This window comes from Echinops telfairi, unplaced genomic scaffold (genome assembly GCF_000313985.2).
Source record: "Echinops telfairi isolate 266 unplaced genomic scaffold, ASM31398v2 ScPeMD7_7412;HRSCAF=8450, whole genome shotgun sequence".
Classification (NCBI taxonomy): domain Eukaryota; kingdom Metazoa; phylum Chordata; class Mammalia; order Afrosoricida; family Tenrecidae; genus Echinops; species Echinops telfairi.
The window spans coordinates 6,968,787-6,993,225 of record NW_022111312.1 but is presented as its reverse complement, the minus strand read 5'-3'; the positions used below and the strand labels follow the sequence as shown (position 1 = coordinate 6,993,225).

The 24,439-nt window shown below is 46.0% G+C and overlaps 1 protein-coding gene across 2 annotated transcripts in view; it reads right to left on the bottom strand.

The window, feature by feature from the left end:
• FBXW8 (F-box and WD repeat domain containing 8) overlaps window positions 1–24,439 on the bottom strand; it is a 133,807-nt gene that overhangs the window by 53,768 nt on the left and 55,600 nt on the right. For both annotated transcript variants that reach the window (XM_045296761.1, XM_045296760.1), the window contains exon 5: window positions 16,401–16,558. In XM_045296761.1, the coding sequence (XP_045152696.1) occupies window positions 16,401–16,558 (158 nt within the window). The remainder of the gene's footprint in view (window positions 1–16,400; window positions 16,559–24,439) is intronic.

The following is a 24,439-nucleotide window of genomic DNA, read 5'->3' as shown; positions in this document are numbered from 1 at the left end:
GCTGCTCCTCCAGGTTTCCTAGACTGTAAACCTGTACAGGTGCAGACGGCCTCATCTTTCTTCAGAGACACTTCATGGGTTTGAACGGATGAGTTTGTAGTTCGCAGCCCCATGTTCAGCCCACAGCACCATTAGTGCTCCCTGTGGGCCACCAGAGTTCGGTGAAGAGTAGTGCTTTCTCCAGGGCTGTCCCTCCTAAGAGTAAAGGCAGGGAGCCATAGAAATCCCACTTTTCGTCTACGCTAGACAAAAGGATAGTAAAATAAAGCACACACGAAATAGAGAAAAATCTGTCTTAAGTACTTCATTCACAAGCTGAAATGTGTGGCTCCCACTCTTCAACTTCAAGATCAATACACATTGGGAGCAGTGCCCCATCAGCAGAGAGCCTCGTCTCCTTCTTATCTGACTGCCTCGGTCAGTCCCCTTTCACACTCATATTTGTGGCACCTCATCTGGCACCCCCTTGGACTGACCAAGTGCCCCCTCAATATACTTCTGGTGTCCACTGCACTTGAGAGAAGATCTTGGGCCGCACTGGGTTAATAGAAACAGCACTGTGTTGCCAGGGCATGTGCCACACCCGACTTCAGTACACCGCTGGGGTCAAAGATAACATTTCAGATAGAGGCACCTGGGGTGTATGTGAGAGCCCACGTGAATAAGCCATGAGAAGTGTAGACGCTGAAAGAGCATCACCAGCCTCGATGTCCCGACTAGAAGTGGAATAAATGCTCTCCATAAAGCTGGTATCTGCTCCCCACCAACCCACTGTCTTCAAGTCAATTCCAATTCATAGCAACCCTGCATAGAGTCTGAAGCTGTAAATCTTTCTGGGAGCAAACAGCCTCATCTTTGTGGAGCAGCTGGTGGGTTTGAACCTACAACCTCTTGGTTAGCAGTCTAGTGCTTACCCCAATAGTGCCACCAGGGCTCAAAAGCAAACAAAAAAAGGCAAAGTCGTTGGGTCTATTCCAACTCATAGCACTCCTATAGGGCAGAGTAGAACCGACCCTTTGGGTTTCTGAGACTAACTCTTTACAAGAGCAGAAAGCTTCCTCTGTCTTCTTCAGAGCGGCTGGTATTTTATAAGAGTTCTTTATTCTAGATACTTGTTGCATCAAGTACATATTTTACAAACATTTTCTGCTCATTTATGGGATGCCTTTTCGTTTTCTTCAGTGTGTTTCGATGAGCAGAGGTTTTCCCCTCCCCCATCATGACTATTTTATTTTTGTCTTATTTTTTAAAAGCATTTTATTGGGGGCTCTTACAGCTTTTACAACAATCCATACATGCATTGTCACGCACATTTGTACATATGCTGCTATCATCCTTTTCAAAACATTTTCTTTCTACTTGAGCCCTTGGTATCAGCTCATGTTTCCCCTCCCTCCCACCCACCCTCATTATCTTGATATATTACAAATTATTATTTTCATAACTTACACTGTCCACTGTCTCCCTTCACCCATGCTTCTGTTGTTCATCACCCTGGATGGGGGACACCAATCATTGCAGTCAGTTCCCCATTTCTCCCCCCATTCCCCCTACCCTCATGTGATTGCTACTCCCATTGTTGTTCCTGAGGAGTTTATCTGTCCTGAATTCCGTGTGTTGAGAGCTCTTATCTGTGCCGGAGTACATGCTCTAGTCTAGCTGGATTTGTAAGGTAGAATTGGGGTCATGATAGTGGTGGGGAGGAAGCATTAAAGAACTAGAGGAATGTTGTGTTTCATCGGTGCTACATTGCACCCTGGCTGGCTCGTCCCTTTCTTGTGACCCTTCTGTGATGGGATGTACAATGTTCTACAGATCGGCTTCGGGGCTCCACTCCAGCCCCCCTCATTCGCATTGATATGATTATTTGCTTTGGGTCTTCTGAAGCCTGATGCCTGATCCTGTCGACACCTCATGGTCACACAGGCTGGTGTGCTTCCAGCAGAGGTTTCTAACTGGGATGAAATCCAACTTATCAATCTTTTCTTTTTGCCCAGCTCAAGCTCACAGAAGTAGTTTGTTTTCACCTAGAGCAGCAGTTCTCAGCCTGTGGGTCTTGACCCCTTTGGGGGTCGAACAACCCTTTCACAGAGGTTGCCCGATTCATAACAGTAGCAAAATGACAGTGATGAAGTAGCAATGAAAATAATGTTATGGTTGGGGCCACCACAACATGAGGAACTATATGAAAGGGTCGCAGCGTTAGGAAGGTTGAAAACCACTGCTCTAGAAGTTTTACATTTAACTCTAAAATCCATGTTGAGATAACTTACATAAGGAATGAAGAGAAGAATTAATTTTGGGGAGGGAAAGGGGACACATGTCCACTTGTTCTAGAGAATGAAAAGACCATCGTTTCCCCCACTGAATTTCCATGGCAACTTTGCCAGAAGTTTGTTTTCCTGGGTTTTATTGTTTCATGGATCGACTGTGGTGGCAGCGGCTAGGTGCCACTGAACCCACAGAGTAATAATCTACAGCCAGACTCGTCCCGGGGATGAGCACATCAGTACATCGTTGCTGTTGATAGGTGCTGCCATTAGGTAACTGCTGCACAAGACCTCTGTAGAGGACTGGAAAGCAAGGGTGTTGCTTTGAGGACTAAGGTGCGCCTGACTCAAGCCATGGTATTTTCCACTGCCTCCTATGCATGTGAAAGTTGGACAGTGAGTCAGGAAGACTGGAGAAGAATCAATGCATTTGAATGTGGACAAACAAATCTGTGTTGGAAGAAATATGGCCAGACTGCTCCTTGGAGGCAAAGATAGCGAGACTTCGATTTACATAATTTGGACAAGTTGTCAGGAGAAACCAGTCCCTGGAGAAGGACATCATCCTTGATAAAGTGGAGAGGCAACAGAAAAGAGGAAGGTCCGAAACACGATGGACTGACACAGTGGCTGCAACAATGGGCTCAAGCACAGGAACCAACTGTGAGCAGGATGGCACAGGGCCACGTGGTGTTTACCTGCGCTGTGCACAAGGGTCGGTCGCTAGGAGTCGGAACTCACTCACTGGCACCTAACAACAACGGGTGCCACAGAGGTGGCACTGCCTCCTAACCACCCTACACACAACAGAGTGAAGCACTGGCAGGTCCCGTCATCCTCACAAGTGTGTATACACCCATGGTTGCAGCCACTGGGTCATTCCATCTTATCAGGGGTCTTCTTTTTTGCTGAACCTCTACTACGCACGATGTCCTTTTCCAGGGACTAGTCTCTCCCAAAAATAGGTTCACAGTACGTGACGTGAAGTCTCACCATTCTTGCTTATAAGGCTGTACTTCTTCCAAGACAGAATTGTTTTTCAGGCAGTCCACGGTACCCGCAATATTCTCCACCAGCATCGTAATTTAATTGTACCCATTCTTTCACAGGCTTCCTATTTCTTCTAGCCTTTTTTCTGATGGTCAGCACAGTGAAGCTGTTCTTCTCCTGAACCTACTGTGTGACACAGGATGTGAACGGAGACAGTTACTGATGATGCTACTCAATCATTTTAATTAACATGACATCTGCAAGTTTATTTTTCTACCCTTGTAATTATTAAGTGGTGTGTGTGCGTTGGTTTCTGTATGTGTGTGAGGGAGATTCTCTGAGACTATGTAAAATATAATCTCACAGTCACCCACTAACTTTGCCATGAGTTCTTTGGGGTTTGCTTTGTTTTGCTTGAATCAATTTATGATGCTTATCAAACCATGATTTTCTAATCCTATCATTCCTTCTACAGAGAAAACCTGTCACAGAAGGAAAACTCTCTGTGACTGTGAAAAGACCTTAGAATACCAAAACCAAAACAGACATGCTGGAGCATGTATCAAGCTGAAAGAACTGAAGAAAAATTCCAAGACTCGAGTTGTTATATTGAAATATTCTAAGGGCAAATACTGAATGATGCAGAAAGCATGAATAGAAGATAGTGGAAATATATCACCAAGAACCGATGGTACTGATGGAAGAAATTCAAAATGCAATGAAGGCATTAGCAAAGAAACCATACAACAGGAGCTGATGGAATACCAATGGAAATGTTTCCACAAGCTGATGAAGTACAGGGGGAACTCAACTTGTCTATGCAAAGAAATCGGGAAGACAGCTGTCTGGCCAATCTACTGGAAGAGATGCAAGTTTGTTCCCATTCCAAAGAAAGGTGACCCAGTAGATGCTCAAATTATAAATATTATATGCAAATAAAATGTTGATGAAGATCATCCAATAATGCTAACAAGCAGCACACTGACAGAGAGCTGACAGAAATTCAAGCTGGATTCAGAAGAGGATGTGGAACAAGGGATATCATTGCTGACATCAAATAGAATTTGTCTTCAAAGCAGTGAACACCAGGAAAATGTTCACTTGTGCTTTATTGAACATACAAAGACATTTGACTGTGGATCAAAACCAATTATGGATAGCACCAAGAATGGGAATTCTAGAACACTTCATTGTGCTCATGCGGAACCAGTACATAGATGAAGACACAGTCCTTTCAACAGAACAAGGGTACAGTGCGTGGTTTAGTATCAAGAAAGGCGTGCTTTACGGTCGTATCCTTTGATCATATTTATTCAATCTGTATGTTGAGCAAATCATCAAAGATAGACTACATGAAGAACAAACGCAGCATCAGGACTGGAGAAAAGCCATTTCCCAGTATGCACACGATCAACCTTGCTGGCTGAAATCATGGCGGTGTCTGCTGATGAAGATCACGGATCGCAGCCTTCAGTGTAGATTAGTAAAGAAAACCAGATCATCACCATCATACCAGCAGCAGCATCATGTTAAATGGAGAAAAGATGGTAGTTGTCAAGGGTTTTATCTTTCTTGGACCCACAATCAATGCTCAAGGAAGCAGCCATCAAGAGGTCAAACATGCATTGCATTGGGCAAATCTGATGCAGAGACCTCCTCAAAGTATTGAAGAGCAGGGATGTCACTTTAAGGACTAAGGGGTACCCGACCCAAGCCACAGGATTTTCAATCGCCTCGTGTGCACGTGGCAGGTGGACCTTGATTAAGGAAGATGGAAGAAGACTGGACACGGTTGAGTTTTATGGTGCTGGCCAGAAGACTGAAAGTCTCCATCTTTCCAAAAGAACACTCAAACCTGTCATGGAAGAAGTACAGCCACAATGCTCCTTAGTAGGGAGCAAGGATGGTAAGGCCTCATCTGATGTACTTTTGCCGCTGGAAAAGGACATTATCTTTGGTAAAACAGAAGGGCAGTGAAAAAGAGGAAGACTGGACAAGATAGAGTGAGACACAGTGGCAGCAGCAAGAGGCTCACGCCTGACACTCGTGAGAATGGCACAGCACTGGGCAGTGTTTCGTTAAGCACCATCCTATGTCATGCCAGGGCCACTGTGAGTCAGACACGACTGGGCGGCACTGAGCACCAACAAGAAGCATATACTGAAATTATTAATAGAGTAAACACTTAACATCCAATTGATCTTCCTCCCAAAAGGCAAATTCATGCTGTCTTGTTAGGTACATTTCACAACTTACTACACCATTCATTTCTCTAGTTTAAACAATCTCCCCAAAGCTGCAGTAAGTGCTACTTACTACTCCTTGGAGTTTTCACCTTAACGGTGAGAAGACAGAACCACCATTCTGCATTTGTGAAGCATATTGTGTGTTATTAAAAACTGGTTCTCGATAAAACTACCCCAGGAAACCAAGTTCTGAACACCAAATCTTGTATCATAAATTTGATGTGCCAATTTTTTCCCCTGAATGATATTTATACTAGCAAGTTCCAAAATGTCTGGCTATACCAGAAACGGATCATCTGCTAAGCTATGCTGAAGAGCATGAGCCTTTTCTCTCTGGTGTTTCTTGATTTTGGGAACTTGCAGACCCCTGTAAAATTCCCCTGTGGACCCCTCAGCAGGACAAACATGGCATTAAAAGCTAAGCTCAGGCACGTGGGTATATCACTGGGCACCAATAACTTGTGAACGCAAAGGGCAAATCCAGAGATCAAAATCCTGCAGCACGGTTCACACACAAAGGCAAAAGATCCAGATTCTACTTTGTTTTTTTAAAGATGACCATAAAAATACGTGCCTACTCTTCACGTGTTTTCTTGTTCTCCAAAATTTTGCATTGACAACAATGGTTAAAAAAACCTAACTACCATCTACTATGCACCCTTCGCTCCCTCTGGGCAACCATGCAGCACCAAGATGCATGCGGTGGGGTCCCAGCTCTTACGCAGCCCGAGGCCCTGCAGCTCAAAGGTGTTGTAGGGTGGGAATGGAGAAGAGAAGGAGGCACAGAGAAGCTGTTTGGGGGTAAAGAAAGTGTGGAGTTTAATGACACTCCAAAGTGAGTGAAACAAGGGGCCGGACGCCTGCACCCTGGGTGGGTGGGTGCTCAGCCAGGCTTCCAGGGTCCTCCAGGAAGTCCCCAGCCTTGGTGACCTACCAACTTGGAGGTCAGAGCAGGCTTCAGGTCGCAGGCTGACTTTACCCAGCTGTGTCTCCCCAAGCCCCTTCTCTGCAGAGGTATAATGTGTACCTGGCCTCACCTGAGGGCGGAGCACAGGGGAGACCTGTTGCTGTCGTGGCCAGGTGTTGTGCAGTCAGTTCTGACTCATCAGGACCCAGGGTCGGGCAGAAAGAAACTGCTTGGCCCTGCGTCATCTCTACAATGGTTTTGTTTATATCCTGCATCAACCTATCTCACTGAGGGTCATCTTTTTTTTTTTTCAAAAAAAAAATCATTTTGTATTATACATTTTAGGAGGCCAAAGATCAATTTTTAAAGTATCCTAAGCCAACATCATTTAACAAAATATCATTAAGATACTCGAATTCTGGATAACCCCATTTTAGACCAAAAAATACTAGATACATTTAAGAGTAATATATGATGGTCTAATGCTTCAATGTATGTTTTAAAATACTATTAAAGTGAGACTTAACATCACAATGGTAATTAATACCATGACACCAAGGCTATATTTTAATAAAATTTTATACCGCTCTAGTACTTATACAATTTCTACAATTTACCTGACATAACAAACAAAATGAAGAAAACTGAGAACATTTTCCTACACAATATTTAAAAGTACATTTTCTGGATAGCTTACGTAATACATACCCTTGTTATTTCTTTTGGGGGAGTAATCAGCACTTTCTTTCTCTGTATGAAGCCCTCTAATAAGTCTGATGTCTTTTTTCAGAGGCTGGTCTCTCCTGCAAGGCGCCCTGGTGTGTAGTGGGTACAAGAGGGGCTGCAAACCACAAGGTCGGCATTTCTAAAGCCCAGCTGCTCCTCAGGAGAAAGATGAGGCTTTACTACAAACCCACAGAGGAAGTTCAACTCTGTCTTACAGGATCCTAACAGGTCAAAATCAACTCATTGGCCGTGAGCTGGGGTTTTTTGTGTGTTTTTTTTATTATTTTATTAATTTATTTTTAATCATTTTATTAAGGGCTCATACAACTCTTATCACAATCCATACATACATCAATTGTGTAAAGCATATTTGTACATTCATTGCCCTCATCATTCTCAAAACATTTCCTCTCCACTTAAGCCCCCGGCATCAGGTCCTCTTTTTTCCCCCTCCCTCCCTGCCCCACCCTCCTTCATGAGCCCTTGATAATTTATAAATTATTATTTTGTCATATCTTGCCCTGTCCGACGTCTCCTTTCACCCACTTTTCTGTTGTCTGTCCCCCTGGGAAGAGGTCACATGTAGATCCTTGTAATTTTTTTTTGAGGGGGTCTCTCTACTGATAACATGTCCAAAGTATGTGAAACAAAAGCAAATCTTAGCTATTATTTCATGATTTTGTTAAATTAAAAAATTGGACAAATGACCTGAAATAAAATGTTTCCATTTTTGCATAGTGCCAATTTTAACATAATGACGTTACCTTTGAAACACCATCATGCTGATGAGTGGAAAGTTTTATTTTTTTTAATGTTCTTAGAATCTCCACAACTATCACTCAAGGGGACATCTGTGGAGTCCCACTTGAGAAACACCGCCTGGCTATTCCGTTATATTCATATTCAGGCCAAGGTGTCTATCTGCAAGTAGAGATACAACTCAAACTTTCTCCATTGATGAGTTGAAAACAAACAAACCCTTGAATGGATTTTTACTTAATAACTTATTCAATCACATAAATACAGTCTCCCTGGCTTGTCCGTGATTCACTCACTGCCACTGAGTCAATTCCAACTCACAGCGACCCCACAGAGTAGAACAGAGGTCCGCTGACGGGTTCCAAGGCTATCAGTCTTTATAGGAGTAAACAGCCTCATTTTTCTCCTATGGAGCAGCTGATGGTTTCTAACTGCTGACCTTGCAGATGGCAGTCCAATGCTTAGCCCACTAGGCCAGTAAGCATCCTTGGCTTGTCCACGCAGCAGAATCTAATACCTGAGGTCATGTCAGGGGTCCACTGGCTTCAAAGTTCAATGCCTTGAGAACTACTCCTAACCATCAAAGAACCACCTCCTGTTGGAACTTCTATCCTTAAATAAAGTCCTCTCTGAGTCTCTCTTAAATGTACACATCCTACTGAAAACGGTTTAGATTTCTAAATGTAGCCTTTCTTTTAAAGGGACCATACCTTAAATTTTTTTTTTAATGTTCCTGGAAATTTCAAACTATCACTCGAGTATTTTCTTTCCTTTCCCCCCCCCAGTCAGATGATTGTTTTTTTGTTTGTTTGTTGGGGTTTTTGTTGTTGTTGTTGTTGTTCAATGCCTGAATAAGAAGACTCCTAGATCTATCAGGCTAGGCAAAATTATCAGGGAAGAACTTTTGTTAAAGAGGAAGACGAACAGAAACAACATGCCTCGGAAAAAAGACATTTTCACAAAACACATCCACAATCATCCTAGCCATCTCCCAAACAGTGCTTTAGCATGTTGATAATCTATTTCTAACACTTCAATGTTGATCAAAGGGGGGTCATATGTTTGCATAGTGCATTCAAATGTTACATGCCATCATCAACAAACAAGCGTAACAATTGAAGGACTGCTTGCTTATTACACATAATAGGATACTGAAAGCTTTAGAAGTACTCAGTCTCCAGAACCAGCTAACCAAAGCTGGCCCCTGCTGTTTACTACGAAAATGAAGCTTGGAGAGACCCACTCCCGTCCATTGTTAGCATGTCAGTAAATGAGAAAGCAGAGTCGCTTCGGCCCTGGGCAGGCTCTGTCCTGACAATGGAGCATGTGTGTGCTCAGACAATTGCACCGGAGTGCTGCACACGTGGATAAGCTGTGTTGCCTTGCTCAATGGTGCCATGCAAAGAGAAGTATTGGTGGTCCCCACCCAGGTTCCCACAGGCTGGTCTTTACTGCCTCTCTCTACTTCCGGGACAAGTAAGAACTTCTTTGCACCCAAGAAGTGTGTAATCTCATTTTTTATCAAAGGGTGAGTTTTCAAGACAAACTCCGTGGCCAGGGAGCGGTTTCGTGCACACTGCCATTCCTAATGCCATGGCTCAAGGCCAAAGGCAGGCAAGCATGGAGCAGATGGAGTCCTGGCAAGGTCTGCACTGTCCCTGCATTAGCAGCATCTGCTCATTACTCAGAACCTTCGCCTGCTTTATCTAATGCTCCAGGAAAAGCATTTTTATTTGATTCATTTCGGTACGGTAACGTGCAACACAATTAGTGGTAAAATCAAACTGGAGGAGGGCCAGTGCTGACAATCGGAAACAAGGCAGAAGAAATATGAGGCCAGTGGGTTGGAATTCAAAAAATCACAACTGTGGCTCACCTTGCCAAATCTCAACACCCCAGGTGCGTGTCCAGTGTCCCTGCAGGGCAAAGAGGCTAAAAAGAATGTCTGATGCATCTTGCTTCGTGCCCCCTCCCTAGCAGCGTCCCCCTCCCTCGGAATCGGATTCCCGCTATGGAGGGTATGTGTGCAGACCAGATCAGCCAGGGGGGTGTTCCGGCGGCACCTGCAGAGCTTTCCTCTGGCAAAACCAAAGAGCTCAAGTTCATTAACTCATTTTATTATCATAGTCTTGTGCTCTAGCCCCCACAAGGCAAATCTCCTTTCTGCTTCGTTCTGTCCAAGAAGTGCCTGTAGCTGCTGGAAGGGAGCAGTAGGAAAAGGTGCAGCTGGTTATCGGCAATGCCCTTTCAGTCTGCCTTTCCCAGAGTAGCTCTTCATGAATATGCTGGTACAGACATCAGAGTGTCATCTGTTACCCTGAAGGGGACCCAAGACAGTGCCACCTGAGGTCTGGGGGAAGAAAGAGAAGTTACTTTTTACCCCAGACACAGTGACAGTCCTGATCAGACTAGTGAAACAGCTCAGAGTAAGGATGAACCAGAAAACACGGAGCTCTTGAGGAAATAATCGTGCAAACGAAAATGAACTTGAGAAATAAAAGAAAATGTAGACAATGGGATGTGACATAAACATGATATTTGGAATGCAGTATACGGAATTGAATGTAAACATTGTATTGAATAGTACTGGACATAAATTGTGTAGTGTTACGTATAGAATATAATGGAAACATGGAATACTATAGTAAGTATAGGATCATATTGTATAGTAGTACTGTACATAGATTGCATCATATAGAGTAGAAAGTAACATAAAAATGGAAGTATTCTATAGATGACATAGCGTATAGGTTCCCAAACCAAATTGGCCTGCTGCCCTTCTTTACAGAAAAAATAAAATGAGTTGGTGTCCCATGGCAATTTCGAACGTTGGTCCCAAATCCCATATCCAGGATAAAGTATAAGCATCTGTGTTTGCAGTTTTCCTAGACTGTTCCAGTGCCCCCCAAAGGGTAGTACTGTCCACTTTGGGAGAACACTGTTGTGCACTAGAAGGAATTCTCCTGATTATCATGTGAAACCCAAAAGGGCAAGATGGACAAATATGAAGGTATAAGCTATAAAACATGCCTACCGGAACAGAACAGAGGTCAATACAAAGGCAAACGTCCTAGCTAACAGCCCGCTGAGCCTCAAATCAGTGAGGCAGAAATGGCCTTTCTAGGAAGAGGTCTGGGGTCGAGGTGTACCTGGATCCATACCCCATCCCATTGAGGATGATCAAGATGTAAATACAGAAATACGTAATAAAAGTCCTAACACTAAAGCGATGGAAACACTACGAGCAGCAGGTGGTGGCGGGGTGCCGCTGCACCCGTTTCCACTCATAGAGACCCTACAGGGGACAGCAGAGGGCTACAGGGTCCCTACGCCTTCATCCTCCTGTAAACAGCATCTGATCGCGTTCTCTATGCAGGATGGCACAGCAGTCCCGTTTTTACATGTTCCCTAGCAATGGCTCAGTGGCATTGCTCACATTCTTGACAGGGCACGAATGTTCTCATTCTGGTGGTTCTGTTTTCTGGATTACAATCTTTCCGTAAGCAGACCACTGGGTCTTTGCTCCTGCTGAGCCACCGGTGGGTCTGAATTGCTGACTTTCCCCTTAGCAACCAAGAACTACACTAGGACTTCTAAACAAAGACGGGTACCTAGTGGAGGAGATAAAAAAATCACTCTCTGTCACACTAAGGGAAATGCAAATTAAACAGCCTTCCTTATCTGCACCTCGGACAGTTATCCAACAATTTTAAATGCACTTTGTTGGCAGGGGCAGAGGATCCACACCGGTCCTCTGTTGGTGAGACTAGCACATGGAGCCATCTCGTTCTGCTGGTGAGACTACAACATGGAAGGACCTCATTTCTATTTACCGTGACCCCTGCCTCCCTTTCATAAGCCACCGTCCTTTTGGAAGACACACAAAACGCCCAGGGTGCAAGATTCTCACCACAACATTATTTGTACCCACAAGAGGTCAGAGGCCACCCAGCTGCTTTTCAACAAGAGACTGTAAATAAATGACAGTCTTTGCACTCTGTAATCTATTTATTATGCAGGCGTGAAGAAGGAAGATGTTCCCTCTAGACTGAAACAAGCCGCCTTTGAAGGTCTGAAGTAGAAAAAGTACCGTATAAAACTGGATGCTATTTTGTGTGGGGAAGAAGGGAAGAGATAAGATGTTCATGTGTGCTTGCATATGTAATGCAAAATACTGAGAGGGTATGCAAGACAATAAAAAAAATACATGCAAGCAAAATACATTCACTTGTGGAGGGAGAATGGAATAGACAAAAATGGATGGAACTAAAGATACCTACCTCAGTGTTCACCATTCATATTGTCCTGATATTTAAATCCTAAACTGTATGACCTAGCCAAACATCTCAAATGAAGAAACAAAGCTCGTTCAGATTGAAAGATAAAATCACATACATACACACAACTACTATTGAGAAAAATAAACCACAAGCAAAGTTCACTGAAGGATAAACTACAAACTGAAAATTTTGAAATAAATATAATATAATATAATGTAATGTAATATAATATATATATATTCACCCTTTCTTTTCAACCAGAGAGGATCAACACTCCAAAAGAAAAATGAGGCAACACCGAAACCAAGCAATTTACAGAGAATAAAATGGAAACAACTAATAACCCAGCAGAAAATGTCAAAGGGAAGCTCAAGAAGACAGAGTAAAATATTATACTGAAATGTGCAAAGACCTAGAAGTAGAAAATCAGAAAGGAAGAACATACTCAGCATATCATAAACTAAAAGAACTCAAGAAAAAATTCAAGTCTTGAGTTGCAATATTGAAAGATTCTATGACTAAATATTGAATGATGCAGGAAGCATCAAAATATGATGGAAACAATGCAGAGTCACTGGACCAAGAACAACTAGTCAACATTCCACCATTTCAAGAAGTAGCACATGAACCAACGATACTGAGAGGAGTTCAAGAGAAACTGTAGGTGTGTTAAGAGAAACTGTAGGTGTGAGCCAAAAACAAGGCTCCAGGAATTGATGGGATCCCAACTGAAATGTTTCAAAGCAAGCTGATGAATCACTGGGAGTACTCACTGGCCAACTGACCGGAAGCTACCCATTCCAAAGAAACAGGACCCAAAGTATAGAATAGCATTAAATTATTGAACCATATCATTAAAATGACATGCAAGTAAAATTTTGCTGAAGACCATCTAACAACAATTGACAGGGAACTGCCAGAGATGCAGGCCTGATCAGAAGAGGATGTGAAACAAAGGCTATCATTGCAGGTGTCAGCTGGATCTTGGCTGAAGAATACCAGAAAGACGTCTGCGTGCATGTTATTGACTAGGCTGAGGCACTGGACTGTGTGGATCATGACGGACTACGGACAGCCTTGAGAAGAATGGGAATTCCAGAACACTACCCTGTGCTCATGCAGAACCTGTAATGGAGCAAGAGGCAGTTGTAGAAACAAAAAAGGCACACTGCACAGCTTAGAGTTAGGAGAGGTGTGCGGCAGGTCGTGTTCTCTTACCATTCTTATTCAATCTGTAGGCTGGCTTCTAGGAAGGCTGTGGCCTCAGCATTGGAGGAAGGCTTATGCAGATGACACATCTTGCCTGCCGAAAGCAAGGAGGATTTGAAGCACTGGCAGAAGAAGATCAAGGATTGCAGTCTTCGGTATGGATTGCAACTCAATGTAAAGAAACCCCAACTCCTCACAACTGGACGAGTAGGTAATATGACGACAAAGAAAAGACAAGTTGTCAAGGATTTCGTCTTGCTTGGATCCACAATCACTGCGCTATCGAAGCAGCGGTCAAGAAATCAAATGGTTCGTTGCATTGGGTAAATCTGCTGCACAAGACCTTTTGAAAGTGTTCAAGAGAGAGGATGTTTCCTAAAGGACTAAGTTATGCCTGACCCCATATTCCTTAGAGGCGAGGGAAGTGAGACTTTGCCTGCTGTACTTTGGGTCTGCTGACACGGAGAGACCAGTCCCTGGAGAAGCACTGCCTACTTGGTAAAGCAGCGGGGCAGTAAAAGAGAGGAAGGCCTTCTACAAAATGGACTGACATGCTGACCGCAGCACTGGGCACCGACACGAGAACAGTTGTGCGGGAGGAGCAGGCCCGGGAAGTGCTGTTCTCACTAGGAATCAGAACTGGCTCAAGGGCACCGAACAACAGCAATGACCAAACTCCAGGAAATGCCCAATGTTCGTGGAACTTCAGGTTAACCAGAGTGACACAAAAATGACATCAAAATGACATTCTTTCCTATCGGGAGAGTAAGAGGATACAGGCTCGCTCCTGCACTTTAGAAGACAGTACAAACTGGTGAAATCTTTTTGGAGGGCAAGTGGGCAACACTGGTCAGAACTTAAGGCATCTGTAATAGGCTTCTACCCAGTAAACGCTCATCATTTTCTCAAGGGAGATACTTGCACAAGTCCACAAGGATACTGCGACACTGTTTTTAATAATAAATAACCCAAACATTCATTAAGAAGAGCCTAATAAATTACAGTCTCACCGCGCAGTATGGTACAACACAGTCGTTAAAGACAGGAGGCTTACTTTTATGATTGCCACAATAGGGCACTAGGTTAAAAATAATAATAATTAAAAAAGCAAGGTACAGAGAGATATATAGAGTTGGCCCCCCAGTATACAATTTTAGAAGGTTCTGGAACAGGGAGGGATACTTCATAAATTTTTGCTATTTGAACTTTAACTATAATTTTTTTTCTAGTTAAATACAACCACTGTTCAAAAATATCACAGGTTCCAATGCAGACCACGTGGTAACGTCACTATGTGAAGTTTTTGGTTTCCCAGTGCATTTAAAGGTAGTGATGCCGACACTAGATTGTGGTCCGTTATGAGTGCAATCGCATTATGAAAGAGTTTGAAATATTGTTAAGAATGAGCAAAACGTGACACAGACACATGACGTGAACACACGAGGTTGTCACTGCACTGGCCCTGTGCAGGGTCACCCTAAAACTTCAATTTGTGAAAAATGCTTTATCTGCAGAATGCAAAAAAGCAAAGCTATGCCTGCATTTTACATGGGGGAGAGGAGAGGATTAATTGCCAAGGATTCAGCAGAGAACATAGATTCCCAGTTTGGGGCCCAATAGTAAGGTGAAGGGTGACAAGGACAATTCTAATCAGTCATATGATCCGCAAGATGTATTTCTGAGATAAGAGGGTACAAATCAGTCAGGCACCCATTTCTACACACGTCTCTGTGCAGAGTAGGGCATAAGCATACACCGCGGCCCTGGGGGCCACAATCACCACCACCTACTTGTGACGTGACTGCAAGCCAATCCTTTGGTCTCTCTGGACCTCCGCTTCCCATCTGTAGGGATGTGTATGGCAGAGGCAGCTCCTAGATGATTCTAAAACTGTAAGATTCTAACCTTAAAGGCGCTGCACTATTGGCTTATCCGTTTATAAAAAGGCAGAAACTCGGTAATTTGGAGGAGAGCAAATCTGCTCACGCTGTTCTCCTGTGGTCTTGCACAGGGTCTCAAGAAACACAAAACTCTCAGTAGTCAGCCTAGACTGAAAAGGAATTAATCCATCAGTAATGTCCACTATTACCAAACCAAAAGAATAGTGGTTGTGATGCAACAACATGGAAATAAGGAAGCTGCCAATCCCAATTTTTCATTTCAAATGGCATATGGATATAATAGCATCCCCCTACTAGCTGCTTTACTATCCAGTTGTGTCCCTTTGCACCCACCCACACTGCTGCGCTGCCTCCGAGGACTGCAAAAGTGCCACGGCAGCCATGCGCTCGTTCAGAAATGGTGTGTGGTCCGATTCTCAGGCCAGGTATGTAAGCAGAGCTCCTAGAGAGCCACGGGTGCATCGAGGTCAGGGGCGAGATAGCGAGAGGATAGGACATCAGGATGTCTAGTGGCCATACATTGTTGCCATCACGACTTTGGTTGTCTCAACGCACAAGCGCTCTCACTCAGAGCGAACTCTTCCAGTCTCCGAGAGAGCACATCACCGCACTGCCAGAAATGACCTCGTAGTGCATGCTGGTGCAAAGTTGGGGGGGGGGACCGGACACGCAGCTTTTTTCTATTTCCCTATTTGTCAAGAGACTATGTCTCCCCTTTTCACTTTGGACTCGGTAGGGGCTAATGGGAAAGTAGGCCAAGTATATTTAATATTTTACACCAAACAAGTTATTTACTTAAGATGGCTTGGCTAGGCTCGTGTCTGGGACTAACACCCAGCCCGACAGTTCCAGTCGGAATTAAACACCATTTTTAATGGGTGCTGTGTTCCAATGCCTACTAATGCACTCAGGGTTATTGGCCAACTTCTTCACATAAAGGCAGGAGTACGTGTGAGTGAGTGTGAGTGTGTGTGTGTGTGTGTGAGTGTGTGTGTGTCCCCGTGTATATATGGAAGGATTATTGGGGGATGGGGGTTAGAGTTAGCCACAGCTGCTTAATTTTTGTAATGCTTTTTTTTTTCTTAATCGGGAGGAGGGTTGTGGTTACTTACCATCCTCATAGGCCGCTACCGCCAGCGCGCAGTTTATCTTCACAAAGGAGACATATGGCTGCATTCCAGGCTCGTCCTCCTCGTACTCCGATTCCAGGAAGGGGGCGGTGTAGTCCCAGGTGCGGGTGTCCCACACCCGCACGTCTCCTGATGTGTATCTGGAAAAGAAGGGCACACTTGGTTCCAAAAGGGGCTTGCAGAGCAGGGCTGTGCGGGAACGAGCGGTGTGCCGCAACGACAGAGATGCGAGATGTGGGCACGGTGGCGTCCACGAGGACTCCACCAGGGCAGCAAGCCGGCCGGGGGCAGAAGGCCACGAGCGGGCTTCTGTTCTCACGGCACGCTGGTGGCAACAGCAAATGAGAACGTTGTCATAAGGCACTGCGACCGGCTTGTTTTCCCTCCTTTTGCACTTTTACAACCTTATGCGCTGCTACTGAAAGAACCACTGACAAAAATGTACATAAGCAGCTGGATTTGCACAGGCACCACAGACAAGAGGGAGAAAAAGCAACACTCGTACCCACACCCACAGAGACAGACACTGCACATACTAAGAACTAATGGTCTAACAGGCACAAGCTTTCTAATACCTCATCCATGCATCAGATTTGACTGATTAAAGTCCCTAAAGACTAATTGATTTGCTGAAACAATTAAATCTTGCCTCTAGCAGCCAGACAATGCTGCCTTCTCATGGAAAGCTCTTGCCGAAATGCATGACGCTCCCCGGTTTTGCCCACTTAGAAAATAGGAGCACTCACTCTCCCCTATTATCACTGCCACTCCAACAAATGACTCTCTCCATCAAAGCCAAGGCAGGGCCAGCCCGGGCTCAGACTCAGGGCCCCCAGGATAATGGAAGGGGCAGATGATGAGGCGGTGCAGTGCCTGCCACTGCAGTCTTTTAAGCGAAGGTCCTTGATTGCTACAGAGACTTCTAGTCAATGCTGAAACTACTCAGGGAGGAGTGTGAGCGATGCCTGGAAGAGCTCACGGCATGCCACACAGACAGGCTGGCAATTCCACGTGGGTCCCTGGGCCTCTTGAGGTCCTAGCCACGCAGGCCTCAGCGTCCTACTGCGACCTCAAGCAAGGCCAAACAAGATGCCCTCCAAGGTTTATCTCATCGCTGAAATCCAGGACATGAAGCATTTATGAAGTGACTCTACAAGGCCAATTTCTCATGCAAGCTGTTTTAATCAACTACGAAATAACCAATTCGTGGAGGCGACATTTACATAATATAGTTCTTTCTAGTTATTCGTCTCCAGTAAAGACATGCGCTGCTTCATTTGAAGGTTACTGTCACACAACGTCTCTGGTTGGAGAATTCAGAGCACTACCTGCAGGATGGTGCCAGTGAGGGTGTGAGAAGCCAAACACTTTCTAAAACCCGGGAGACAGAGCTCTGGCCACTCATCCTGCAGCACATAAAACCGCTCACGACACGAGTGTCACAGAGACTGGCGGAGGATGCCCAAGCAAGGGCCGAGATTGACAGCACCAGAGCCAAGGCACGAGCTGGCTCCGGGCGCTCCGGGCAGCGGTCCAGAACCCCCTTCTTCCCTGGGACACAGCCCACAACCACCAGAGTCAACCTGGATCGTCCAGGCCGCGGCAAGGACGGCGGCCCAGAGACTGGAAGAAAATCACACGCTTCAATTTCTCAATGGTATGTGGTCAAATATTTGGGGGGAAATTTGGTGCAAAAGGAACTAGCTACTTCAGAAAGCAAAGATGAGGGTGGGAGGCAATGTCTTTCCGAAATACAGAGATGGTAACAAAAAGAATGGAGGAGGAAGGCACTTAGGAGATCTGAGAACCAAGACATCCTGAGAGTAAGATGCGCACAAACCGGGGAGGTGGATTTTACATCCTGTTGGTCTTGCTCAGTTTTAGACTACCAGGAGCCCTGGTGGCGCAGTGGTTAAGCACTTGGTGGCTCAAACCCACGGGCTGCAGGATGCCACAGTTGGCTTCCGAAAAGCTTACAGCCTAGGAAACCCTGTTCAATAGGGTGACTACGAGTTGGAATCCACGAGTCCCTTGGGCCACCCCTCAGCAGTATTCCCACTATTCCCTTTGGCACTTCCTTAGGGAGTAGAAGCTTATGGAAAAGAGACCCTCAGTCGGTGATGCTCTGGTCCCCCAGCTCCCTTACCAGCATCCTGACGCAAAGCAACAATAATGAAACTTGGGAAAAGTGCTGTCACTGCCAAACCACACAAAATTCCACTGTAAGAAACAAATGTTGATCTCTTTTCTTCTTAAGCGTGCACTCTGTCAAATGTCAGGGGGTCCCAATGAGAAGACTTGCTCTCACTCACATTGCAACTCCACACACTAAGATTAAACGTACGCTCCCTTCAAACGCAGGGCTGAAAACATTTCTGAATCCCTTATTTTTGTTCCTAGCAGTATCAGTCCTAGGGCACTGGTGTAGAAACGGGGGTAGGGCTCAACACCCCACTTGCCCACCACCCACACTGTTCTCCTTCCAGAGAATGCCACCAGTCTGAAGCTGCTAGTCCCTCACATGTATGTCCCTGCTTCCGAGTCTCGCCACCTTCAATGGGCCGAGCTCTGATACGCCTGGTCACATGAGTCGTTCTTCTGGATTCGTTGTCCAAATGGGACCAGGCCCTCCGTGATGCACCTAGCTGGCAGTCTGCACTTTTCCCTGCTTACAGTTACAGGAGAGTGACTCGCTGCCGGTCTCCCCTAGAGTCCAGACGCTCCTGAGATCAGGCGCTAGGTCTTGCTTGACGCGGTACACTCAATGACTTATTTTGAGAGCATTGCCTAGCACCTAGAAAGAGGGCTGTAAATTTTGCCCATTAACACTTGACTGAGGAAGTTTTCATACCAGGGTCGAGCCCCAGAAACCCTCCTCCACAGCTAGCTTCCAGCCCTCCACCCCCTGCCCCCTCATGGCCCACTCTTCCTTAGCACTCTAAGGGGGAGACTCCTGGCAAGCCTGCATTCCCCAGCTGCAAACATTCTTGCTCACATTGGCCACCTTCCTGGGGGACCACTTTGCCTCTTCACAACCCAGCCCAGCAGGGCACAGTGCTGGATGATTAGAATTGGGCGAGGAAGCTGTTAAAACGGTTGATGCCCTAGCACCCCCAGACCAATGCAACCCGACTCTCAGAGAGTAGGGCCGAGCAGCAGGGCTTTCAATGTGCTGGCAAGCTTGAGGCAAGGCAGCCCAATCCTGCCCACCCCACAAGGTCTAGAACAGGCCCTGCCTCTTGCACACAGGCTTCTCTGACTCACCAGTGCCCTTTACCTGAACAAAGGAAGCAATCCCATTTACCGCTATTTGATTGCCACACTTCACAGGTCTTTTTCTTCTCAGCAGGGCTGTAAAGTCCTGGAGAAGAGCCCTATCTCAGCACCGAACTCTGCCCCTGCCTCCCCTGCCCCCTGAGTGCCAAGCACAGCTGATTCTCAGCAAATAACCGGTGCCTGGAGGAGGTGTCCACAGTACCCACTTCACTGGTTGGAGAGGCACCTCCTTTAGGCCCACTGCCTGTCCTCTCCTGCCGAAGATCAAAATGACTGGCTAAACACCACAGACAGCACGCAATAGACTTCTTGTGTTTGTTTATATAAACTGCTTAAATTATGAAGGAGCCAAAAAAAAACCCCCAAAAATATATGAAGGAGCCCTGGTGGCATAGTGGTGATGTACTGGGCTGCAAACTGTTCGGTCAGCAGTTAAAAACCACCGTACCGCTCCAAGGCGTTGTAGTCTCGAACTCACAGGGACAGTGCACCCCCCGCCCCATCCTATAACAGGGTCGCTATGAGTCAGCATTGACTCGATGGCAGTTTCAAACACAAGGAGGCTTCCCAAAGGTTCATGGAAAGATTCCATACCTTTCTATTCCATTTTTCATGGACTTGGAAGCCCCCTCGTATATTTCTTCAAAACAGGGGGTAAGCAATTTCAGCAAGCCTTGAGTTTTCCCATAAATGCCCACTTAAGTGACTCCATTCTTCCCAGCCAAAGAGGGGGACCATCGCACAGATGTCTGACTGCACAGCGACTCCACGGCTCCTGTGGGGATCACGGGATGACTCAGCAGCAGGCTCGCAAGTCTCACCCGAGTGTAAGCCCCACGGCAGTGGGCGTCAGGCGGCGCACTAATGAACCTGTGCTAATGAAACAGACATTCGCACGAGGCTGAAACACTGGTTGGGGCAGAGGGACCTGGACCAAACGCTAAATGTGATCTAAAAATGCTTAACAACCTTGGCCAGAAGAAGCCGGGGCAAATAACGAAGGGAGGTGGGGGAAAAGGGCTGATTTTTCTCCAAAGCTCCAGATGTCTTTATCGCTGCCTAATGACAATTACACTCCACCAATTAAGACACCACTAGGACAGTTGCATTGTCAGTAAGCCTTTGGACCCCAATGTTGATGGCTCTCTAATTGGTGTGTGTGCAAAGTACAACTGCAACTAACATATTAGCTCCGGTAAAGACAGTAAAGCGAAACGGAAGGAGAAAGACGCCTGAAACAAGTGAGGAGAGAGAGAGACGTGCCCCAGTGACACCCTACTCTTCCTCCATCTTTTCTGACGCCTGGCAAGGTGGCGTTTACCTTTAACTAAATATGCCAGAGACCACAGCTGATCTTCTGTTGAAAGGATGGGAGCAGAGCCTCTCTGAAGCCGGCCGGCAGCCCAGAGCAATCGTCCATTTAAAATGATTCGCCACCGGAGAGCTTTTGTTAACTACTCAGTTTCTAATAAGCAGAGTACTTACTTACACTGAGAGACTAGACCCTCCACCTGGGGGTGGCAACCCTTTTGGGGGTTGAATGACCCTTTCACAGGAGTCGCCCGATTCATAACAGTAGCAAAATGACAGTGATGTAGCAACCAAAATAATGTTATGGTTGGGGGGGGTCAGCACAACATGAGGAAAGAGTCACGGCATTAGGAAGGTTGAGAATCACTGGCTTAGAAGAAAAAAGAGGAAGAAATGTTGAGCAGCTTAAGACAATCTTTAACCTTCTTTCTTAAGTGACTATCTAGGAGGGCTGCCCTTCTGTTTCCAGGTGCCAGAACTTAAATGGCTCAAAATATTTTTTTTCAAGGCCATTCATATCAAGGGCAGGGCTAGTGTTGTTTTCAGGATGCCAAGCAGTACGTAGGGGTGAATGTCTTATTCAGTCACAGGAAACCTTGTAGTCACACAGCCGGATCAAAACTGGCCCCTAGGTTTCTCCTCATAGCCCATCAGCCACTCTGTCTCCTCAGAGGTCAGTGTCTTCCAACAAGTACTGCTTTTCAGGGCCATCCCTACTGATGGGCACTATTCAGAACCTCTTAGATGCCAGTACTGTGACCCAGCCTTCCAGGCACAGCCCCTGATCTCAGCCCGTGGGCTGGGCGGACATAATCCGTGCCTCACAGTGACATGGGCGGACAGGCAGAGTGGCTGGTCACACTGCAGCAGCCACACCCAATGAATGACCTTGCGTTGTGACTCTACTCTGATCAGAATCCGGGCAGGCGAGAAGAGCCTCATTAGGAGGCTTCACACCAGGAATAAAATGGCAAATAATTTCATCTGAGTCAAATCCAACCAAGTGGTCGTGGCCACCGAGAACCCGGCACCGAGGAAGAACTCGGAAACTACAGGCCGTCATCTCACCAGCAAAGTGAAAGCTATCCTGGGTTCTTAATGCCCCTGCGGGTATTGGGCGCATGAAATGGCACCTGTGCCATGTCTTTTGCCTCTCTGCCCCACTCCAAGTTCTACTTGGCCAACTTCTAGTTGTCCCTTCAAAACTCAGGTGAGAAGTCACCTCCTCTAAAACCAGGGCTGACGCCGGGTCTGCCGTAGTGGTTGTCCTTGGGGTACTGTGGTACCCTGCTCTCCTCCTACCCTAACAGCTGTATCGGTCCCACGCACATCAACCTGAGGCAAACGTCACAAACACCCTAAGAGTCTGCGCCATTCACCAGTGCTGAGTGCACACTCACTGACCTCACCAACCTCAGCCTGGAAGACCAGAGTGCTCTCAGGGCTCCCGAGCACTCGGCCATAAGCCCTTGGAAATACAGTGCCCACCTCTCCAGAAACGTCCACGCCCTTCAAATGGAGAGGATTTAGGAACTATTCACCCGAGCCCTGTCTGTGTAGTAGTCCCAAAGATTGTTGTCAATCAATGAAAGCAAGAGTATTTACTGTTTTCTATGAAACATGGCTATGTTGTATTATGCAATTAACAAAATGAACTCAATCCCACAGCGCAGCGTCTTTCTGCGGGCCGGCACACAGCAAACATCAAAGTGGATCTTAAGAAGCATCAACTGAAAAATAATGAAAGTCTTAATGGACTTTACGAGAGACATGCACTGAACACTTAAAACTGTTTTCCATACATCTTGGTTAATCACAATCAATAGGGCCAGAGTCAATGATGATTGTGCAGAGTTATTGTAGCTGTGGCCCGTTCCCATTATTCCTGGGAGAGCTGGAGATGGGTAATTGCAGTCATGAGTTCACCAGTATTTATTAAGGACATTCTTGAGCTCCTTCATTAAGGATGTAATAAATGTAATGCGCTCCTCAGTCCCCTTATCAATAGCTTACCTCAGACTTATTTACCAGAAGAGCATGTATACCTCGCGGCAGAAAAAAATAAATACATTTAGAAGTATTTTTAAAAACCGGTCCCTAACGGGTAATGATCGAATTCCTTATGGGAACCAGTCCAATGTCATAATAAGCAGCAGCACAAAATCCATACAAAACAAGGTTGAAAGGAAAACTGTCAAGAGAAAAAGCTGCCCGCTTGTTTTTTTAAAGGAGAAAAACAAACCCATCCATAGCAACTGCAAATACAAGTGACATTTATCTAACACGACTTTCTCCCTGATGTCTATTGACAAAGCGCCTGCCATCGCCAGCGCCTCCCCGTCACCCAGAGTGACATCAAGGCGTTACCCACTCATGTGGAACCCTGGCCGCGAAGTCCTCAGTTCCTGCAGAGAAAGTGTTTTAAAAGCCAGAGCCAACCTGTATAATTTCAGATTGCGACCACGGTTACAATTGCGGCACCGTCCATGGCCAGTACAAAGCTACAATTTCAATTCCTGAGTAACGTGGAAGCACTGGCTAACACAGAGGGATCTCAAGAAGTTATCTCAGATGCAGGACAATGTCTGAACTGACATTTTTCCCAGCCAGTCCCAACAAACAAAGCTGGACCAACGAGAGATTCAGACAGCCCACTGCCAGTACAGAAACTAAAAGCTCGACTTTTTGCATCATGTCCACAGCAGACGGGGATTGCTCTCTACTCTGGAGTCCAGGTTGTGTGAATGAACATCACGAATGCAAGCGAGGCCCAGCAAACTCAACTGCACTGGGATGCCGACGAGAGGTGTGTGAGCAGGTCTGTCCCATCTGTACAGGGCTCGCCGCCTGCCTCCGAGGGAATCAAGATGGATGGACGTGCAGGAGACACAAAGGGACGACTGGGTGATTGTTCGGAAGAAAAGAGCACTGATATTTCACAACGTAGAATGAGCCCCGCTTTCCTTCCTCCAACCGCGCATTTTGGCACAGGAGAGACAAAGGCGCACATGCACCACTCCTTCCAGTAAAGGCAACAAACAACTCTACACTCAACAGTCAGATCGCAGCGGTGGAAAGGGGCAGGAAAACATCCAGGAGTCGTGGAAAATACTTTGACCCAAAGAGGCTGCCTAACTGTTTTTAACCAAAAGAAGGGGATGGGTCCTGGGGGGTGAATGGAAGAGTGTTCTTTCTTATGCAAACTGAAGTAGGAAGCTTAAGTAACAGTGAGGAGGGAGTTTCCTGCACACCACCACCATACTCCTGGGCATCTGATCAAAGCTTGGGGTAAGCTAATTGCTTAATGGTTGGCCGAGGAGCTGGCATGTGGGTCTCCTCGGCACCCCAGGGCGAGACTTTTGCCCACAGGTCTCACCTGAGCGCTCTCCTTCGCTAGGTGGCAGCACAGCAAGTGAACTGATGGCTGGCGATGG